Here is a 21,387-nt window from a genome sequence, read left to right as displayed (position 1 = left end):
TCGTGTCTGGCTGCAATTCGCACCGTAATGCTGTCACAGCCTCTCACAGGAACCCACGCGTGGTTATTGCTGCTGCACCCTCTGATGTTCCCACTCCCGGCTCCTTTCCCCATGGATACACCCGGATTCAAGGCCAGAGCGAGCTCACAGCTGCAGTTTAAGGATCGCTCTCAGTGGGGATTTGTGACAGAGATAACCCAGCAGCAGTGGCCACGGGTTCCTCCCCACCAAAGTGTGGCCCAAGACCACCCAGCCCCAGGTGAGATCCAGCCCCAGGTCACCCAACACACCAGTTCAGAAATCTGCAATACTTTATTCAAACCCCACTTAAGGCCATTGTTACTTCCATGATTGCACATATTCCTGCTTCTCAAAAGCACAAATATCTTCATTAACACACCAGGACAGGGCCAAGCCTCCCCCTCCCCATGGCCAGCCAGGGTGACCAGTGCCCCCCAGTGCCCCCCAGTGCCTCCCAGTGCCCACGGCCAGAGGAGCTGATCCCAGATGGCTGAGCAGGCAGCAGGGACAGCTGCCAGGAGCTGAGTGACAGCTCAGATGTACCCCCAGCTCCTGCCAAGGCTCATCTCACACAGGCACCCAGAGCCAGGAGAGATGAAGCAGCAGGGCTGAGAGCTGGGATGGCTGTGGAGCACAAGGTCAGGGCACAGAGCTGGGGCTCTCAAAGGCACCACTGCTCCCCAACACGTGCAGAGGCTGCAGCAACCCCAGGCAGGCTCCAGGTACTGTGGGAAGAGACATCACTGGAGTGACAGCCCCCAGAAATTATTTGCAGCACAGTCCAGTGACATCAAGTGGCAATAAAACTGTGAGTGGCTCCAGGACAGCGTGCCCCATTTGGTGAGATGAACAGTGGCTTTTAAAAAGATCACTAAATCCCATCAGTGCTACCTATACAAACTTCATTTATTTTAAAGGCTGCCATTAAAGTGCCTTTTATCCCTAGCAGTAGGCAGTTTTAAATTGCAAATAACTTCTCAGATCAGTCAGCAATGATCTTCATTCCTTCATTCTACCGATCTTCATTCCTTCATTCCACCGGAGAGAAGGGCAGTGGCTCAGGCTGGCCCTTGAGGACAAAAGGGTTCTTGAACACTGTGTTGAGGTTTCTGGATGAGCAGGAATGGTGAGCAGCAGGACCATCCCACGCTTTTGCTGTGCTGTGCTGTGCAGGATCTCTGCTGAGCTGTCCAGAACTTCACCTTCCAGAGGGCTCTGGGGATCTGATGTGGTGTCACTTGCAGCATGGCTGTGTCACAGAGGGAGCTGTCCCAGTGGGAGCTACCCCCATGGGATTCATGTCCCAGTGGGAGCTGTTCCCATGGGATCCATGTCCCTGTGGGGAGCTGTCCCAGTGGGACGTGTGTCCCAGTGGGATCCATGTCCCCATGGGAAGGTGTCCCACCAGGAGCTGTCCCAGCAGGAGCTATCTCAGGCTGGCTCAGGCCTGGGCTCTGTGCTGGCCAGGGCTGTCCCAGCAGGAGGGTGTCCCAGGCTGGTTCAGCTCCATGCTGCCCAGGGCTGTCCTGGTTCATGCCTGGGCTCCGTGCTGCCCAGGGCTGTCGCTGTCCCAGCAGGAAGGTGTCCCAGTGGGAGCTGTCCCAGCAGGAAGGTGTCCCAGTGGGAGCTGTCCCCATGGGAGCTGTCCCAGCAGGAGCTGTCCCAGCAGGAGGAGGTCCCAGTGGGAGCTGTCCCAGCAGGAAGGTGTCCCAGTGGGAGCTGTCCCAGGCTGGTTCATGCCTGGGCTCCGTGCTGCCCGGGGCTGTCGCTGTCCTGCAGCAGTGGGGTGGTCTCAGAGGAGGGGGTGGCTCTGCTCGGCCTGACGGGGGCTCGGGGGCTCTTCTGGGCAACTCCTCTCTGCAGGGGAGGGACAGAGGTCACAGCCTGGCCACACACAGCAGTGCCACACATCCCCACCCAGGCCATGCACACCCCAAGCCTCTTGCAGCGGCCAAGGACCCGTTTCTTCCACTGAACGTTTTTGTGCCTCCTTTCTGTCCCTCTCACCTCAGCAAAACCAGATTATTTCCATTCCTGCCCACCTGTACCACCACCCGAGCACCCAGCCTGAAGAGCTGTGTGGAGGAGCTGTGGGACAGTCATCCAGGATGGAAGGGACAGGGACATTCTGCTGAGGGACACAAGAGCCTGGAGAGCCCAGGCAGGAGCTGCAGCACACACAGGCACCGCTCCTTCCTGGGATAACGCAGGTGCAGCCTCTGGGGAAGTGGGAAGGTGGTGCCTTCCGGCACCAGGATGGCTCCTCCTCACCCAAACACACCTACAGAACAGGTTCACCACCCTCAGAGCTGAGCAGGAGCCAGATACACCCTCCAACAGACCACGTGGGCCCTGACCCTAAATCCCATGGGCCCTGACCCTAATTAATGCAAGAACCTCAGGAGGAGGCAGCAGGTGACAGGACTGGGTCACTTCCTGCTGCTGGGGACAGGGACACCAACCTGGCCCTCACCCAGAGCCTTTTGCTGGCTGGGGACGTGGATTGGGTGTTGTGGAGGGACTGTGAGGCTTCTCTAACCCTCCAACCTCCAACCATTGCCCATTGCTGCTCCACCAGTGATACCACCAGCAACACCTGGAGACTCTTTGGGCATGGTGGCATTTGGCTGAAGTTTGGATTTGAGGATCTTGGGGGAATTTTCAACCTTAATGAGTCTAAAAGTGTCTACAGACCTCTGGGTGAGGGGATGCAGTCAGGGCAAAAAGGATGGTTAATGTTCAAGAGTCACCTCCTCCAAGCTGAAGAACACTCCACCCTAACAAGCATCCTGAGCCAGCAGGGCAACATGGATGAACCAGGAGCTCCAAAGACAAATGCAGAAAGGAGACATGTGGAAGGTGGGAGCAGGGACAGGTAACCTGGCAGGAACACAGGGAAACTCTCCCAGCATGCAGGGATGAAGAGAGGAAAGCCAAAACCCAACTGGAACTGAATCCAGCCAAGGATGTCAGACAAGAAAGGCTTCTCTGAGTACCCAGGTGACCAAGGAAAGAGGAGGGAACCATGAGGGCCTGAATGAGGCAGGGGACCCCAGAAACCAGGGGAAAGTCCAGAACAAGGAATTTGCACCCTTGGTGGAAGAGGATGAGGTCAGAGAACATGAAGGAACCTAGACATGCACAAATCCATGGAGCAAGATGGGATGAGGGGGCTCATGTCACAGCAGGGCCATTCCCTGCTGTCTTTGACCAGTCCTGGCTCAAAGACTGAAGGAAAGCAGATCTTGAAAAGGATCAAGAAGGATCTCAGGAGCTACAGACCAGCCAGCCTCCCTTCATCCTCCAGAAAGTGATGCAGCAGGTAATTCTAGGAACCACTCCCAGCACATGAAGGACATGAAGGACAATTAAATCATCAAGTGCAGTCCCTGGGCTTCAGCAAGGGGCAGCTGTGCTTGATCAACTGTGATGGAATGAGTGGCTTGGCAGACCAGGGGAGAACAGTGGGTGTTGTCCAGGCTTTGGGCATCATCTCCCTTAAAAACCTTCCAAGGAAGCTGATGGGGTTGGGATTGTTTGAGCAGGCAGTGAGGTGGACTGAGAACTGGACACCATCTCCCATCAAAACCTTCCATGGAAGCTGATGGGGTTGGGATTGTTTGAGGAGGCAGTGAGGTGGACTGAGAACTGGCTGAACAGCCAGGCCCAGAGAGCTGAGTTGGAGGCCAGCAACCATCAGTGTACACCAGGGGTCAATCTGGGTCCAGGCCTGTTTAACATCTTTATTAATGATCTGCAAAACCTGGGGGAGTGGCTGGTACACCAGAGGGCCCTCAGCAGGCTGAGAAAGGGCCTGGAAGGAGCCTCATGAAGTCCAACAAGAGGATGTACAAGGATTTCACTCAGGATGAAGAGCCCCACCCAGCAGTGCACCCTAAAGGTCACCAGCTCTGCAGCAGCCTGGCAGAAAAGGACCTGAGGGTCTTGGGGACAGTGAGCTGAGGGTGAGCTGGGTGGCAAAGGCAGGCAGCTGAGTCCTGGGCTGCACTGGGAGTGTTGCCAGCAGCTCCTGCAGTGATCCTGGCCCCCTGCTCATCACTGGAGGGGCCACACATGGAGCGCTGTGTGCAGCTCTGGGCTTCCCAGCACAAGAGAGAGATGGAGCTACTGGGAAGAGTCCAGCAAAGGAGCACTGGAGTGATTTTGGGACTGGAGACTCTCATGTGAGCAGAGGCTGAGAACTGGGCCTGTCCAGCCTCCAGAAGAGAAGGCTCAGGGGGATCTCAGCACTGGAAACAAGGTTCTGAAGGCAGGCTGTAAGTACAGAGCCAGGCTCTTCTTGGTGGTGTCCAGGGACAGGACAAGAGCAAAGGGACACCTAAAGGGGATTCCATCTGCACATTAAGAAATAATTTTTTTTTTCTTTTTTCTTTTCTTTTTTTCCTGTGAAAACTGTAAAAACAGGAAGAGGTTGCCCTGGGGAATCTCCACTCCTGAAGACCTTAAGAGACATCTGGAGATGGTGCTGAGCTAGGTGACTCTGCCTGAGCAGAGGGATTGGGGATGACCTCCAGAGGCCCCTTCAACCTCAACGACTCAGTGACTTTGTGTTCCTGTAATACAAACCCAGATATTTTACACATCAGAAATTCCCTCCTCTGGGGAGGGGAGGGGTGACACCCACCAGTGGACTGACCTCTGTTACCCCATTCAAATTAACTTACCTCTGGAGCTCAAAGATGGGGGGAAAACAGGCAAGAAAAGTATTTCCTCACACCAATCCTACTTTTCCCCTGATCCCTGCTGACATTATTAGGGCTGCAGATCAGGTACACCAGGAGAAACAATAAGAGCATGTGCTTGCAACCTGGTTAAATGCCAGTATTAAGACATCTAAATTGCCCCAAATAAAGCCATGAGACAACATTGCTCCATCAGAGCTCGCCAAGAGGGCATGGCTGGGAGATGTGAACAGCAGAAGGCATCATTTGATTGGTTTTGAGTGAAGTTTAATCAAATCAGGAGGAGAGAAAAGTGTGTTACCTTGACTGAGTACCCACCTACAGTCTGGCTTCCTGCAACACCGTCCCCTTAACTGGAGGCAGCTTTGTGGCAGAGGTGGCCTGGTTTGCCTTATTACTGTCTGAGCTCTTTTTATTGCTACTCCAAAATAAAGAGCATTTTTCCTAGAAGACAATCAGTCTGGTTTATGGTGCACTCAGACATGGGTTTCATGAGGGTTCCAATTTTCGAAGGAGATTTGAGAAATCACTGATTCAACTAGAATCTAGTTATTATTGAAGATTTCAAAATTTAGATTAAGCTAAGTCCTATTTAAGATTTTGTTCAGTGTCAAGCCAGTTTTAAAATGGTCTGTTTGCCTTTTGAAGGGGTCAGCACACATTATGCCACAGTGGCAGGGGGCTACAACACCTGGGGGTATTTTACACCCAGATCATGCATTTTTAGAGCTGTGAGTCCAACAGATGCATTTCAAACTGGCTCCACTATAAACTAGACTAAGATTTAAGTGTTTCACAGCACCTCATCTGCACTGGCCTCAGAGCACACTGCTCCCTCCAGAAGCCAGAGGGAGACAGGACAGCCAGGGAGGAGCTGGGTTCAGGGAGCCCTTCACGCTGGCAGACACGTGAAGGTGGGGACAATGTCCCTGCTCAGTGTCCCCTCTGACATCGCCTGTGGCTTCGGGAGGCAGAACTGTGCACGATTAAGCAATCAGAGCTAGATCAGCAACACTTCAATCAAATGAGGAACACACCTTGGCTGCAAATCGCTGGCTTCCAGTTTACAACCCCTTATCTACTCTTTAGGTGGAGACGTTCATGTGTTGTGCAGCTTTCTAAGATATTTGGGAAGTCATTGAGGCTTTTTAGTCACTTTCCAGGTAGCCAGGCACTTCCTGCTGTTGATTTTTAGTTCTAACACTGCATGACTCTTTTGGCTGAGCACAGAAATACAGCTGGCTTATGCCTGGGTTTGGGATATTTCACAAGCAGATATTCAGCTGGCTTCAGCGAGTAAAAATCCAGCTTTTCTCCCTGACCCTTTCTAGCATGGCTAAACCTCTTTGATAGCAGGAATTAAGACTTGCACAAAGCAGGGTGAGGAAATGCCAGCTCAGGGCTGCACAAGGTGTTAGAAAGAGCTGCCCAGCCCTTGTTCAGAGCCCCTGGGCTCATCAGCAGAGTGCAGCCTGTCTGCCAGCCAGCAGCCACTGACACGTGCTGAAGGGGAGCAGCTCACCCCAGACCACCTTGGCAGCACAGAGAGGGCCTGGTGCTGAGCTCTGGGCTCCTCCTGGGCCCTAGCATCACTCCCACCTGCAGGGAAGTGTGTGGAGGAACAAGGGGATTTGGGATCATGTGCTTAAGTCACTTAAGTAATTGCAGACTTGATTAAAATCCAATTAGGTGGTACTCCGAGAACCCTGGCACTGTGTAAGGTGGGTTTGCATCAGTGTTCCAGGGAGGGCAAGAAGCAGCTGGGCAGAGGCAGCCCCTCACACAGGCTGCCCTCATCCCCTCACACAGGCTGCTCTCATCCTGCTCTCAGCCCCTCACACAGGCTCCCCCTCATCCTGCTTTGATCCTGCTCTCAGCCCCTCACACAGGCTGCCCTCATCCTGCTCTCATCCCAAGAGCTGCCTTTTATCCCCACAACAGCCTCTCCACCTCTGCAGCTTTAGAGCCAGCCTAAGCCACCTGCAGTGCAGAGCTACATCAGCTCCCTTTGATACAGGGTTAGGGTAGAAGTTAGACCCCTCCTGGCAGAACTAAAGCTGGCAGAGAGCTCAGTGTCACCAGATCACTGTGGAGCCAGAGGCACAGACCTGCACTGAGTGTTTTGGCTGTTCCACATTCAGTGCTGACAGCTCAGCTCAGCCTCACCCCACTGCCTGCCCCACAGCCCAGCTCCCAGCAGGCTTCCAAGAGCTTCACTTCTCAGCAAGCCCAGACCCACAAAGGCTCTGAGGGTTTCACTTCCAGAGCTCTGTCACAAACATCTTTTATGAAAAATCCCTTCCTTAGGATTCTTCCTCCTGAAAAGCTGAGAGGCCTCAGGAACAAAATGTAACCAATGGTTATCTGCTGCTGTGGAATGCAACAGGTGCATCTGGGATTGGGCTCATGTGGTTGTTTCTAATTAATGGCCAATCACAGCCCAGCTGGCTCAGACAGAGTCTGAGACAGAAGCCTTTGTTATCATTCTTTCTCTTCTATTCTTAGCTAGCTTTCTGAGGAAATCCTTTCTTCTATTCTTTTAGTATAGTTTTAATATAATATATATCATAAAGTAATAAATCAGCCTTCTGAAACATGGAGTCAGCTTTTCCCTCATCCTGGGATCCCTGTGAGCACGGTCACAGAGCTCTTTGGAGCAGTTTGCACAGCAAGGGTGTTCCAAGGAAACACAGAATCTGTGCTGGGCTGAGGAGCAGCCACAGTGGCTGTGTCCCCTCTGCAAGAACACAGCAACTGCATTTCATTTACAGGCTGTGTTCAAACAGCTCCATCCTCTGGAGAAGGCTCTGCTCTGACTGGAAAAACGCTGGGAGCCTGCAGGGATGCAGATCTGTGCAACAGCACAGACCTGCTGCTGCCTTCTAGGGAGGCTGGCTTGATAAACTAGGATTGCTCCTCCATTAGCTGGGTGAGCTGAGAAATACCTCCACCTCCTCCTCCTCCTCCAGGCAGCCACTTCCATCACTGCTGTGCACCAAAAACACCAGAAGTGCTTCGTGTTACCTATTTGCAGCCCAGTTTCTAGATGGCTCTGCTGCTATCTGCTGGCACCAGCAGGAGATTGTTGGTGGCATCAGCCAGTGTTTCCTCAGACAGGTTAGATTGGCAGCCCAAACTACAGCCTCTGATTGAGTGTGATTTGACTGACAGCACTTCCACAGGCACCTGCAGGGTCTTACCTTCCTCCTTGCCATCAGGAAAGCTGCTGAGACAATGAGAGGGACACTGAGGCCAAGGAGGATGTACTGCAGGTACTCCAGCACCGAGGGCAGCAGCACCAGGTTGGTGTAAAACTGCTTCAGCACTGAGCCTTCAATGGATCCACTCTGCCCAAAAAAGCAACCTGTCAGTGGCATCTCCCTCCATCCAGGCTGAGACCAGCTGAATGGTTCCTCTCCCACCACCTCCCAGCATAAATTAGGGAATTTATGCAAGGTTCAGCCAGGCTAAAAGCTTTTACTGAATAGCAGGAGTCACCTGGGAGTCAGGCTGCACTCCCAGGCCCACAGGAGGACAGGGATGCTGGCAGCTCTGTCCAGGGCCCCACTTAACCCCACATCTAGGGCAGAGCCAGAGATTTACCAAGTATAGAGCAGGGTTTGTTCAGCTCAGAGGGATTAATGGCATAGCCAAGTATTGAAAAGCCTTCTGTTGGTGCTTAATTAGTCTGGCTGGCTTAAAGCTTTATGCAAAGTGGAGTTTCCCCAGCACTGGGTGATGGGGAAGCAGGAGAGGCCCTGCAGAACCAGGCTGAGGAAGGCAGCTCACCTCTGCAAACCACAGCAGCGGCAGGACCACGGGCTTAATCTGCCCTGTTTGACTGGGGGGGGAAGAAAATGAAAAAAGAAACACAAGCTTAGGTTTATGGTTGATCAGGTGACAATTAGCAGCACAATTCTTCCTGAGGGGACACGTGTGACAGACTGACAGAGGCCAGGAAACCATGAGGGGGTGGCAATCCCTGCTGCTCCAGTGAGCTGCTCCCACCTTGGGGACCAGGTGCTTTCCATGCAGGAGCAGAGCTTGTGCTTCCATGGGGGTTTAACTGCCTGGGAAGTGCCATCCCAAAGCTGGGCTCCAGGGAGATGGAACTCGGGGAAGCAGAATGCTCAAGTTCTAAAGCTCCTGTCTCAGTCACTTGGGGGGCACCATGGGGGCTCTCTGCAGGGCTTTGCCCCTCAGCCCAAGCAGCAAGAGCACACTCTCACCCTTGCTGGTATTTAACATCTGGCACCACATAGTCTGGTCCTGTTGGCTTTCACAGAGCTGGAAGTGCCTGGTGGACACAGGTTTCACTCTCTACCCCACAGACAGAGTGGGTTTGCCTCTCCTGAGAGGCAGCACATGGAGGAGAACAGCTCCTGCCCCTGCAGGAGGAACAGTCCCTCCCTCAGCTGTCTGGTGAGGAGGGACAGGGACACTGCCCCAGCTGAGCAAACAGGCAGCCACTCTCTGCACTGCTAAGGGATGGAATTTGTGGTCACTGCAATGGCTGATGTTTCAACAGGAGCCAGCTGGCTCCAGCAATGGCACAACTGCCCATGGTAAAGCTCTGCAGAGAGTAAACTCTGCAGCAAGCTCAGCACCAGCAGAACTCCCTGCTCAGGGAAGGCAGATGGACATTTCTGGGAGGTGAGCACTTACATGATACCAGACACGTGCTTTATGTACAGGTTCAGCTGCAGCTTGATGGAGCAGTTCATGGGGATGCCTGTCATCTGCAGAGGAAGGGAACACTTCATCAGTGACTTCTTGGGACCAACAGACCCTGTCCAACATTCCAAGCCCATGAAAAACATCACACTGCAAAGCTGGTCATGTTGACACCCATTAAGACATTGGTTTCTCATGACTCTGCAGTTTTGCAACACATTTTTACAAGCAGAGAATTTTTGTTGGACCGTCCCTGTTTGTAGTCAGCAGCCTGCAGCTAGATAAAAACACAGTTAACTGTACTGTTATCAGGAGATGTTTGATACTGTAATAAACTTAATTAGATTTTCATAACTGCGATAAGAAAAGCAGTCAGAACCCAATGTCGAGATAACACACACAGTTTACCTCACCTCAAGAGGGAAACAGGTTTTTTTTTGCTTGAGCAAGTATCACTGAACATTTAGAAAAACTGACCTCACACAACACAGGCTGTGGGTGGAAAATCTCAAAGTCCCTTTGCCATCAGCAGCTGGGACAGGGATACCTCAGGACAGCCCAAATCACCTCTCTGGAGTGGCGACTTCACCCTCACATTGGGGTACAGGAGGGGTGTAACAGCAGCAGCCCAGTGCAAAAGCAGTTCCAGATGGGCAGGCTGAGAGAGGGGAAGAAGCCAGCCCAAAAATGGAGGTGCCAGCCCAGAAATGGAGGTGCCAGCTTGAGGCACAGCGTGGTCCTCAGGCTCTGCCAGCCATTTCTCATGGCAATGTGCACTGGCAGAGTTGGGGCAGAGCTGGGCTGCTGCCAGATACACCTCCTGGTGTTATAGGCCTGAGTCAGTAGAAAGAGTTTCACTGTGCTTATCGAAACAATTATGTTTATAATTAGTTCCGCAATTCTCTAGAAGCCAGGCTAATTATTCAATTAGTTTATGGCTTTGACATTTTTATCTGCACATGCCCTCGCCAGTCTTTGCACTCTGGAACCTGCTGGGATCAGCGCCACGAGAGCAGAGTGGTGCCAGCACTCGGCTGATGGCAGGGTCCCCCCCCGGGCTGGGCAGGTCCCTGGGGTCAGGGGGGACCCTGGGGGGGCTCACTCACGGGGTGCACATCCAGGAAAAGCCCGTGCTGCTCCTTGGTGGGGTGCAGGCCTTCCACTGCATTCACCAGGGACGGGTCGGCGTTGTAGAAGTGAGGGTGGGAAATGAACATCGGTGCATCTGGGGGAGATTAAAGGCATCTTAAGCTGCTCCACACCCAACTAAAAGCTTTTTCTGAGGTCTTTAAGGCCTTGCAGTACTTGTTCTGGACAGGATTTTATAACTTCTCCTCCCAGCCAGTAATCTCCACCCCCTCCCTCCCTGCAGGTTGTTCCACTGACCTGGGAGGGTTCAGGACCCCCTACCCTGTCCCACCACCATGCCAAGGTACCTCCTGTGCCCAGACACCAGCTAGGGACACCCAGTCTGGCCTGTCACACACACTCTCCATGTCCAAAGCTAACATTTGATCTGGGAGCTGTGTGGGCTGCCTCCTCCTTGCTCCCCCCAGCCGCCCAGGGGATGCAATGCTCCCACTGTACCCCGTGGGTATTTGTATTCCCACAGATGCCAGGCTCTCACAGGGCTGGGCACTGAAGATCAGGCACAAGGGCTTTCCCTCACTGCTGAGAGACCTGTGGGAGTGCAGAGAGCCCACCAGTACTTCTCAGCAGCCCAGGAGGCACTAGAGCTGTTTTTCCAGACAATCAAGCTTCTGTTGCATCTCAAATTTAATTTTGGACCATTAAGGAGAGCCAGGATGGGGGAAAGGACTTACTGAACCTGCAGGTGCTGACGTTCTGGATGCCAGACTGCAGGCAGGGGCAGAAGCCCTCGTTGGGTGGGTAGTCTGTGCCGTTGGCAAAGAGGGTTTTGGGTGCCACGAAGCGAAAGGTGGGCACACCCTGGAACTGCCCAGCCTGCTCGTACACCAGCGTCAAGGATCTGCAATGGTTCAGGGGAGAGGGATCAGCATTGGCCAACAGGCTCCCAGCACAGCTGTGGGTTCTTATCTTGCCTGGATAAGATGCAGTTGCAATGTAACTTAGACTTTGAGATCAAGATAAAGCCTCGGCAGTGCTTCGGGGAATGAGGATTTAAACCTTTTGCTTTCCATGTTTTAAGCACATCTAAAGGGTTGGTCAGGACTAGTCAGGGAGAGAAACCACAGGCTTTTAAGTTGTCTGTTTGTTCTATCCAGGTGAGATTTGTTTAAAGGCATGCAGTAATCCCCAGGGCTGCTCTCCAAGAGATAATACCCACTTTATGCAAGCCCTGGCTCTGAGGTGCTCCGTTACAGGGCAGGGACACTGGATAAATCTCTTTTGCAGGCCCACTCCAGCAGCAGACTTCCAGGGCAGTGGAAAATTTCCCTACATGACACAGCAAGATTTTTTTTCATCCTACTAGAGGCTGTTGATTTTGTGCTGCAATATTGCTGGCCAGGTTTGGTGCAAGTTTCCAGGACAAAAATTTGCTCCCTTCACACTTGAGTGAGGCTTGCAGGGATCAGAGAATCACAGAATGGGTGACAGTGGGCTGCCAGGACAGCCTGGGCAGGCCAAGGGGATGCTCATTCCCACAGAGGAATGGTCCCTCCTCGTGCTGGGAGCAAGGATGGGGGGTTCAGGGCATGTTCAGCAGTTTCAGATGGGCCTCTTGGCTCTGCTCACCTCCCAGTGAGGAGGCAGAGCTTGCTGCAGCCCAGCAGCAGGACAAAACCTTGGTGGCTGCCTCTCAGCATCAGCTGCACTTCATGTGCACAGAGCAGAGGCAGGAATGCTCTGAGCCCAGCTCTTGGGTGTGACTGGCAGCAGAGGCTGAGGCAGAGGGCTGGGGAGGACACACAGCACTGTGTGAGAAGCTGAGCCACTTCCCCACAGCTCTGTGTGACAGGAAACTCCTGTGCCAACAAGAAACCAGGCTGGGTTTCCTCCCCTTCACTGGAACATGCCCTGTTCCAGAGGTCCCCAAACAGGAACAGGTATGTGTTTAAACTCCAGCTACAGGTAAACTTCCCTGTAGATTCCTGTCTCCAGGTCACTCTGGTGTTTGCTGATGTCCCTTGTGCAGAGAAACCCTTGTGCTGTTCCCAGCTCAGCTGTTTGTTCACTGCTCATTGTTCTCTGTTCAACATGAGCACTTGCTTGTTTTGCAGCACTATCTACAAAGCTGGAATTACACCGTCTTCCCAGGCCAGGGACAGGGGTTTTGTGCCTGCTTCCCTCCTTCCAGCCTCAGGCACAGGGACACAGGCTGGCTCTGAGGGGTACTTTAACCCCTGGGTGATCAGCTAAGGTCAGGGTGTCTTACACAAGCAAAAGGGAAAAAAAAAAAAAAAAGAAAAAAAAAAAAGAAGAAGAAAGAGCCTGGAAATGGCAGCATGAATTTCCTCCCAGCCATAATTTCTCCAAGTGTCCAGTCAGCTGAAAGTTCTGCAGTTACAGTTCCATTTCCCTCTGACAACCCTTACTTCTCCTTCTAACTGCTCACATCTTATCCACATCAGATAACCACATCTGGCTCTTTTGTGCTGATTAAACTGGGCAAGCTGGACATGTCCAGTGATCTGGAAGGTATTTATGGACACCACAAGATGCTGACAATGAGACAACTACTCTGTTTGCAAAGCTCAGAGATAACTCAGACCCCAACTGCAGCTGATCTTCAGCTACAGGAACAATTCCTGAGCCCTGTGTGTGTGCAGGGCGGGTGCAGCCTGTCCTGCCACCTGCATGGGGACAGGCTGGCAGCTGTGGCCTCACCTGCAGGCATCAGGGCTGTAGAACTGCAGGGAGGTTGGGGACATGAAGGGTGGCCACATCTCCCCTGCTGTCCCGTTGATCATGTTGCACTGGCTGCTCCTCCAGTAGTTCACCTGTGGGACAGGTGGAGAGAGGAGAACTCAGAAGGATGAGCTGCATGGAACGTCCACCACCCCACGCTGCTTCCACAGCAGCACCAATGTTCTCTCCTATCTTAAGCATGTATTCCACCCTCCATGATTCTGTGAGCCAACAATTGATGGACAAGATCCCCCTGCCCTGATCCTACATTCAGCTGATTTTAGTTTGGAGCAGAATTCCACAAGGGAAGAGTAAAGCATCCTTTAAAACAAGAGCTTTTAACACCTTCAACAGAGGCCACAGGAGCCTGAGACTCCAACCATTAGAGGCAACCAGCCCCAACAGCACTTCAAGGGAGTGCAAGTGAAAAACCCATGAGGAGATGAATTTACTGCTTCCTGAAAAGCCCCTTGCCACATGGCTGCCTCCTGGCAACTTGCTGAAACAGAAATTGCAGCACTTGAAGTCCTGTAGAAACTTTTCTTCACACCAGAGCTTTCAGCTGACCCTGCTTTAATCAGGCACTCCCCATTATTCAAGCTTGGCTGCCAGACTCTCACCTTCTTGAGCCCATTCCATGAATCCACCATGTGAACCTGGCTGATGTTGTTCATGCCTGTGTTTACTGTGAACAGCCCCGAGTTGGAGTTGTTGAACTGCAGAGAGAAGGAAGGAATGATTGTTTAATCTCCTGCACACCACACGTGCCTGACTCTGGCTGCCCCATCAGCTTCTGCTCAGCTCAGTGTCTGAGCTACCCCAAGATCAATATTGCTGGGATTTTAGCATTCCCAACCAACACTTACATCCATGAATAATCCAAACTTCCCCTTGAAAGGGAGCAGGCCAGGAATAATCATATTTATTGCATCTATCAGGGGGTCTTCGTAGCCCCACATGATCTCGCCCACGGTGCGGTTCATGAACGCCTGCTGCTTCAGGCTAGCCAGGGCTCCACTCAGCAAAAGCTTCACAAAATCTGGCAGTTTTTCCACCATCACAGCTGCTCCCTGAGAAAGGAAACAAATGTCTGCGATGAGAGGCCCATCTTTAGCAAAGATGAAGCATTTTTGGTGTTAACCCAAATCGTTCTGCTGCTCCCATCCATAGCCCCAGAGGAATGCTCTGGGCAGACTGAGGTTCTTCATTTGTTCCTTGTTGGGGAAGAAAGCAGTTGAGGGCTCCCAGGCTTGATTTCCCCACAGGATGCTCAGATGAGGCCGCAGACTCAAGACCAGCTGCTCTGCACACTCTGGTTTTGGAACAGCAGCAGCCTAACAGAACAATTAACACCCACAAAGCAGAAAATTGCATTATATAAGCTTAACCACCTCATTGCTTGATCAGCCCCAAGCCCTACAAGAAAGTGATTCAGTAATTCAATGCTGGCTATCACCACCCTCCCTGCAAGCTAGGAAGGTGGAACCCATCCAGGCAAGAAGCACTTACCATCAACATGATGTTTGGCACAACAATGTACTCATCCTCTGTGCCATTGGACAGGTCTGGCTGGAAAAAAAGGTGCCGGTACTCCAGGTAGGAAACAGTGTCGTTGTCATGGAAGGTGATGTTTGTTTTAACCCTGTACTCCCTGCAAAGAGATGGCAGATCATGGCAACCACCCCCAGGCAGAGCCCCTCGAGCCAGAATGGGCTGCACTGGCCTGGGCTTGCTGCTGGGGGAGACCAAAGCCCAGTGAGGAGCCATGGGGCAGCTGGGGAGGCAGTGTGGGAACAGATATAAAGCAGATATAAACCCCCCACCCCAAGCAGGGTTAGGCTCTGGCAGGAGGAGAGGGCAGCCCAGGAGCCAGGCACCCCTGACAGGTTGGATCTTGCAGACACAAAGTGCTCTTTCCCAACTCATTACCCAAGAAATTGAAGACAAAACTGTGAACCCCCTCTGTTGCTTCACCCAGAGCCACTGTGAAGCCCAGGCACACCAGAGAGGTGTCCAGGCATGCAGAGCCACAGAACCCACACACCAAAAGAAGCTGCACGCAGGAGAGGAGCGGCCAAGACGCCCCTTGTGCCACCAGGGGTTTGCTCCCAAGCAGAGGGGATGGCTCCTGGCTTCAGGGCAGCCTCCACACAGCATCATGGCCCTGCTGCTCCTCAGGGCTTCAGGCCATCCATGTCCTGCACGCTGCCTGATGCCTCTCAGCTTTCATCTTTTCCAGATTCTGTACTGTGTCAGTGTGCATTTCTGAACGCCATATAAAGTGTCAGCAGCTCTCCTCACAGATCAGTCCCACAGAACAATCCTTTTCCAGCCCCAGAACCAAGGACAGCTGCAGCTCCAGCCCCAAAAAGTGCAATCAACAGGGAATGGAGGGGAGCAAACTGGGAGGATGAGACTGCACAACCTGGAGCTGGAATCGGCCAATTAAACCAATATGGAAATGGACCAAAACTCATAAAAGTGTGAAAACTCCAGACAATGCTGTCCAGCTTGGGTGTAGCCCTGGCTGAGCTCCTGCACTGCCCAAGGTGCATCCTTTGAAGGCCTTTTAATAAATCCCTGCTTTATTAATTTAACTCTGCCCAGCCTCTGTTCTAGGAAGCCTCTCAAGGCACCAGCCCAGTGCTGTGGAGTTGAGAGCTCACCCCACAGGGGGGCTGCAGGGCTCTGTCCCCAGCATCACAGCCCTGCTACTGCTCCTGGAGCAGCTGGAGCTCAGCTCACCAGCAAAAACAAAGTCCTCCACTGTGGAGCCTCTGTTTTACAGCCCACATTAGGGAAGGGCACTAATCTTGCTCAGCAGGAACACAAGGACACTAATAAGCTTTGCCCCTTTGTTTATTCTTATTTACAGCAAGTGAAGCTTTTCCCAAGCCAGGAGAGCGATGCAATGGCAACATACAGAACCACAGGGGGGGGACCTGGCAAGGCCAGGGCAAACAAGGGCACATACATACTGCAGGTGTCCCCCCACACCGCTCAAACAGCTTTGGATTAACCAGTAAGCTTCCCACATGAGCTTGCTTAGGCTGCTGTTCAACCTCACCCGGCTGCTGTAGGTACTAATAAACTGAAGATCACTGCTCATGGCAGCGTTCACACACTCAACTCAACATCAATCACTTTCAGGTGCTGAGAAGCACCTGGGGCTTTGGGCAGCATCCTCAAACAGGCCCAGTCCTGCTGTGTGTGGGCCTGACCCAGTGGTAGTGCTCCATGCTGGCTCCCATGAGCAGAGCACTCAAGCTGGGCATGTTCAGGTATCATGTTAGATAAGGACTTAGGCTGGCCCATAAATTTGATATTGAGGCGACTCCAGCTCAAGAGCTGGGCTCTTAAATGCACAGTGAAGATAAAAGAAGAGCACTCTGAAGACAGGGTCACCCACCACAACACCAACACCCCTCACACCCATGTTTGGACTCTATCAGCCCAGGTCTGCTTGCCCAACAAGCCCCAGAAAAAGGCTGAGCTCCACAACTCAGTGGAGCACCTACCAACCTCCCTGTCTCAGTGGCCAGAGGTCCTGCCTGTGCCTTTAGCAAGATCAGAGCAACTAGAGCACATCTGGGTCCCTTCAAAACCCCGAGCACATCCGGGTCCCTTCAAAACCCCGAGCACATCCGGGTCCCTTCAAAACCCCGAGCACATCCGGGTCCCTTCCAAACCCCGAGCCCCTGGGCTCTCAGTGAGCCTGCTGATGCCATGTCCTCCTGCCAGGGGAGCCAGGCAGCACAGGTCAGGCTCATGCCAGGCTGGGGCACGGGTGGCATCTGACCTGTACACGTAGGGCCCACGCTGGCTCAGCACTGGCTTCTGTCCCCGCAGGACCTGCTTGGGGTTCAGCACCTCGAAGAAATGCACAGACAAGTAGAAAGGGACAGGGATTTCTTTCCACATCTGGAAGGAGATGCTGCTGGGGTCGATCCTGACGTTCTGTAAGGCAAAAAAAAATAATCAAGGGACACAACATTTGGGCTCTGTGGCTGCAGGTGAACACATCCACCCCCAGCCCAGTGTGAGGCACAGCTGAAGTTGGCAGGTACAGATGCTCTCCAGAGGATCCAGGTGTTTTTGGCAGACAAACCCAGCTAGATATACAGTGAGAAATCCTGTGTGTGCAGAAGCATCAGGTTTATGCTTAGAAGCCAGGATGTCTGCTGGCTTATTTATTCAGGCTTAACTCTCCTAATCCTGCCCACAGGGTTTCCGAGTGTTTGATGTGCTGCAAGCTTGGCTCTGAATTATTCACTACTCTGCACGTTTTACTTGTCTGTCCCAAAGGCCTTTGCTTGGGGGTTTGGCAGCTCCACACAGCTAAAAGCAAGCAAGAATTGGCACAGCTATCCTCACAACTGCTTGGGTACCAGCAGGGAGAGCCCACCAGATTCCCAGAAAGAAGATGGAGAACTGGGATGGCAAGGCAGTACAGTCCAGGACACCCCTGCCTGCTCTCAGCTGCCAGCCTGCATTGACTCACAGCTGATCATGAGGCAGGTCAAAGGCAAGGCACAGTCCTGTTCCCATATCACTGTCCTGAGTTCTGGGAAATGCCTGCAGGAGTTCAGAGATACCCTAAGCCCTCCCCAGCTCAGAGCTGGTACAAGGGCACATCTGCCTCCACTCCCTCCTTGCCTCCAGGGTGCTGCAGGAGGGCAGGAGCCTGTTCCTTCTTGAACACCCACTTTGGATGTGTTCCATCACAATCTTTTCTCCTGGGAGCACAGATCCTTGTCCCTGCTTAGGTAACCCAGGCAGATTATGAAAGTGGGGCTGATCCATGAACAGGAGAAGGGATGTGGGCTTTGTGCTGGTGCAGCTCAGCAGCTCCACAGCCCCTGCTCTGGAGCAGCTCCCCCTCACTGGGCACATATTTGCTGACACAGGGGGTTGAGGTGCCAGAGGTTTTCCCATACCACCTGTTCTCTCTTGAGGAATTTTATGGCAAGGCTGAGCTACCTGTGAGCAGCAGGCCCCTGCAAGCCACTCATCCACCCCAATCCCTGGGAACACATCTCCAGAATGCTGTTTAACCCATCTAACCTAGCAAACCCTTCCCACCACCACTTGCCAGCCTCAAGGATTTCATGGCAAAGGAACAGTAATAGGGCGGATCTTTATTGAGTCTGCTTTACAACTGATTCCCTCAAATGGTTTACAATCAAGAACATCTCCTTTCCTTTAGCTGCTTGCTCTGTCTTGCACTCCCTTGACCACTTGTTGCATATGTATTTACTTTTATAAGAAGCACCCAGTGAGATGGAGCTACATCCCAGCTCCCTGCTGCCTTTCCCAGCTCCCTCCCCACCTGGGCTCACCAGCTCCTAAGATCCCCACAACGGGGTAAAAGAGCTTTAAATTAAGCTATTTTTAGGTCAAAACAAACACGGTCATATGTCTGAAATAAAAGCACACTATTTGTCAACTAGATGGCTTGCAAAGGGTCACTGAGTTGTTTGACCCCTCCTGACCAGGCTGATCTTTGTTCCTGAGGAACTGAAAGGAACTGGTTACTGCCCATCAGCTCCAGACGGGGCCAGGAGAGCAGCAGCTCCAGCACAGCATCCGAATCCTGCTTCTCCAGGAGGCAGGGAGGCACCCTGCTCAGTAAAACCGAGCTGAGGTTTGCCCTGCAGACTGGGAGGAGCAGCTCAGACCTCACCTTCCACATCCTCTCAGCACCCTCCTACCTCGGCGAGGACCGTGCTGCTCCTGCTGCCAGGGCAGCATCCGAGCCCCCAAGGGGAGCAGAGGGATGAGCTGGTGCAGCCTCACCGTGTGCAGGTCTGTGCCATTCCAGATGCTCCCAGAAAAGCAAAATTCCCCAGGTTTTGCAGGGCCAACCCCACAGGCAGCCCAGTGCAGATGGGGCAGGCTCCCAGCTCCCTGCTTTCCCTGCAGACTTCACCCAAAGATATCCTGGTAACAACCACCTGTCCATAAGTAAGTGCTTTTCCATCGGGATACACCATCCTGACAGAGCTCAGGAGGCCAGGACGGGCAAACCAGCCTTTACCTGCCCAACCCCAGCCCTTCTAGCTCCTCTTACCCACACTGAAGGCCAGCCCAGGAGTTTCAGTAAGGACCTGAATGTTTCTCATCACCTGTCATCACTCAGTTATTAGGCTTAATGTGAAATAGAAAAAAAAAGGAGCTCAGGGTAATTTTGTGCCATGTTGAAGATGGGGAGACCAAGGGCTTGAGATGAAGGGAGGAGAAACAAGGGTTGATCTTTTCTTCATCTTCTGTTCTCATGGCAAATTATCAGAACTTAGCTAATTAGGTTGAAAAAAATCAGGATTAGCTAAAAAGAGGGCAGAGAAGCTTTTGCACAAGAAGTGTCATTTCTGCCCTGCAGGGGCCATTCAGCCTTTTATTTGCAGGTACCAGTTCCTGATGTCCTGAAGCTGAACAAAGGCTTTCTGCTGTTTGATGCACAGGGCTGTGTGGCTCTGCCCTTGCAAGGAGTGAGTTTAAGTAGGTCATTTTCGGCAGAGCCTTTGCACCACGCGTGGCGCCAGCCATTGGCTATGAGGTGTTTGTTCACCTCTTTCATCAGAAGCAGATTTTCAGGGGCTGGCCTGGGTAGGTGGAAGCTTGGAGAAACGCCAAGGCAGGGAGCGCATCCCTGCCTTGGACAGGGAGAAAAACGTTTGGCTAAATGTGGGGATGAGCTCTACATTACAGCAGGTATCCCAGCAGCAGGGACAGGAGTGCCGGCTCATAAAACTGCAGAGTTACTGAACACAGCAACAACCCCATACACAGCCCCACATTTTGGGGACAAACCCTCTCCAGCCTCAGGACCTATCCTGTGGATAAAACAGGTCCTCAGAGAAGCAACTCTTCAGGCTTTCAGTCTGAAGGACTTATTTCTGAAGGAGAGAGGATAACTTGGAGGCTGCTCCGTGCACAGGGCTCCTCTGGAGAGCTCCTGTTTCCAGCTGGGAAAGCATCTCACGTGTAGCCCGGCAGCATGCTCATCTACTTATGAAAGGAATAACTGGCGCTGCAGGTGGAGGCAGGAGGCAAGGGAGGAAGTGTCGGTGCTGAGGGTGATGCTCTGCCAAGCACGGCATCCCCAGCTAATCTCAGCGATGCAAAGAGCCCAGGGCTGCTTCACCTGCTCACTCCGGGCACATTTACTGTCACCAAGGGTGGAACACCCCAAACCCGCATTTTGTCCAGAGGAAGAGCCTGAGGCTGCTCGGAGCTGCAGCAGCGACGCTGCCTCTTCCAGCGCTCGGCTCTCCGGACCGCACTGCACAAGGGAAAGGCGCATCAGCCCCAGCCCGCACCGCACCGGCTCCGGCCACCGGCCGCACCACACCGAGCCCCGCACCGAGCCCCGCAGCGCACACGGCCTCCAGCGCATCCCCCTGGGCCCCTGCACCGACCCCGCTCCGCACCACATCCCGCACCGAGCCGAGCCTCGCACCGCTCCGAGCTCCGCACCGAGCCTCGCCTCGCACCGCTCCGAGCTCCGCACCGAGCCTCGCCCCGCACCGCACCGCACACGGCCTCCAGCGCACCCTCCAGCGCACCCTCCAGCGCACCCTCCAGCTCCACTGTCAGCGACCCCGCACCGCATCCCGCTCCGCACCGCGCTCCGCGCCGCACCCCGCACCGAGCGGAGCCCCCGCCGCGCCCCGCTGACCTTGATGACCTGCTGCCGGATGATGAGCGGCCCCAGGAGCAGCAGGCAGCCCCCCAGGAGCGCGCAGGCCAGCCCGGCCAGCCCCAGCCCCACGGACAGCCTGCGGTGGGCCACGGCCATGGCGGGGCGGAGTCGGGAGCCGGGAGCGGAGCGGAGCCGGGAGCGGAGCGGGCCCCGCCGCTTTATGGAGGGCCCCGCGGCCCGGCCCGGCCCGGCCCGGCCCGGCTGAGGGGGCGGGGCCGTGCCGGACGGGGCGGGGCCGGTGGCTGGATGCCACGCCCACAGCTACGCCACGCCCCCCCGCGCGGGAGGCGCGACGAGAAAGGGAAAGCGAGCGTCAATGGAAACGCGTGTGTGAGCACGGAAAAACGGGCAAAACGGTAAAATACCGAGAGGAAATATATAAATAAATGCATAGATAGATAAAATATCCCTCAGTCATGCAATTGTAGGATAGAATGGTTTGCGTTGGAGGGGACT

The 21,387-nt window shown here is 53.5% G+C and overlaps 1 protein-coding gene across 7 annotated transcripts; it reads right to left on the bottom strand.

Moving 5' to 3' along the window:
* Positions 1 to 293: 293 nt before the first annotated feature.
* SCARB1 (scavenger receptor class B member 1) lies at positions 294 to 21,172 on the bottom strand. Of its 7 annotated transcripts, none has more exons than XR_013184632.1 (13): positions 20,908 to 21,169; positions 17,029 to 17,186; positions 14,739 to 14,880; positions 14,096 to 14,299; positions 13,850 to 13,945; positions 13,209 to 13,321; positions 11,222 to 11,388; positions 10,505 to 10,623; positions 9,390 to 9,463; positions 8,514 to 8,565; positions 7,925 to 8,071; positions 1,697 to 1,878; positions 294 to 1,650 (listed from the first exon to the last, which is right to left on the bottom strand). XR_013184632.1 is itself a non-coding variant. In XM_054645682.2 (13 exons), exons 1-12 carry the CDS (start codon positions 21,025 to 21,027, stop codon positions 1,756 to 1,758), a joined length of 1,515 nt encoding a protein of 504 aa, XP_054501657.2. In that variant the 5' UTR covers positions 21,028 to 21,169; the 3' UTR covers positions 294 to 1,633; positions 1,726 to 1,755. The 7 variants fall into 7 exon arrangements, 3 of the variants coding, with proteins under 3 accessions (XP_054501657.2, XP_077043874.1, XP_054501658.2); XR_013184633.1 differs by having other exon boundaries at positions 294 to 1,635; XR_013184634.1 differs by having other exon boundaries at positions 294 to 1,619.
* Between the last annotated feature and the right edge of the window lie 215 nt (positions 21,173 to 21,387).

The sequence above is a fragment of the Agelaius phoeniceus genome, chromosome 18 (assembly GCF_051311805.1).
Source record: "Agelaius phoeniceus isolate bAgePho1 chromosome 18, bAgePho1.hap1, whole genome shotgun sequence".
NCBI classification, from domain to species: Eukaryota; Metazoa; Chordata; class Aves; order Passeriformes; family Icteridae; genus Agelaius; species Agelaius phoeniceus.
Note: the sequence above shows the minus strand (reverse complement) of the source record. Positions and strands in the feature narration are given on the sequence as shown.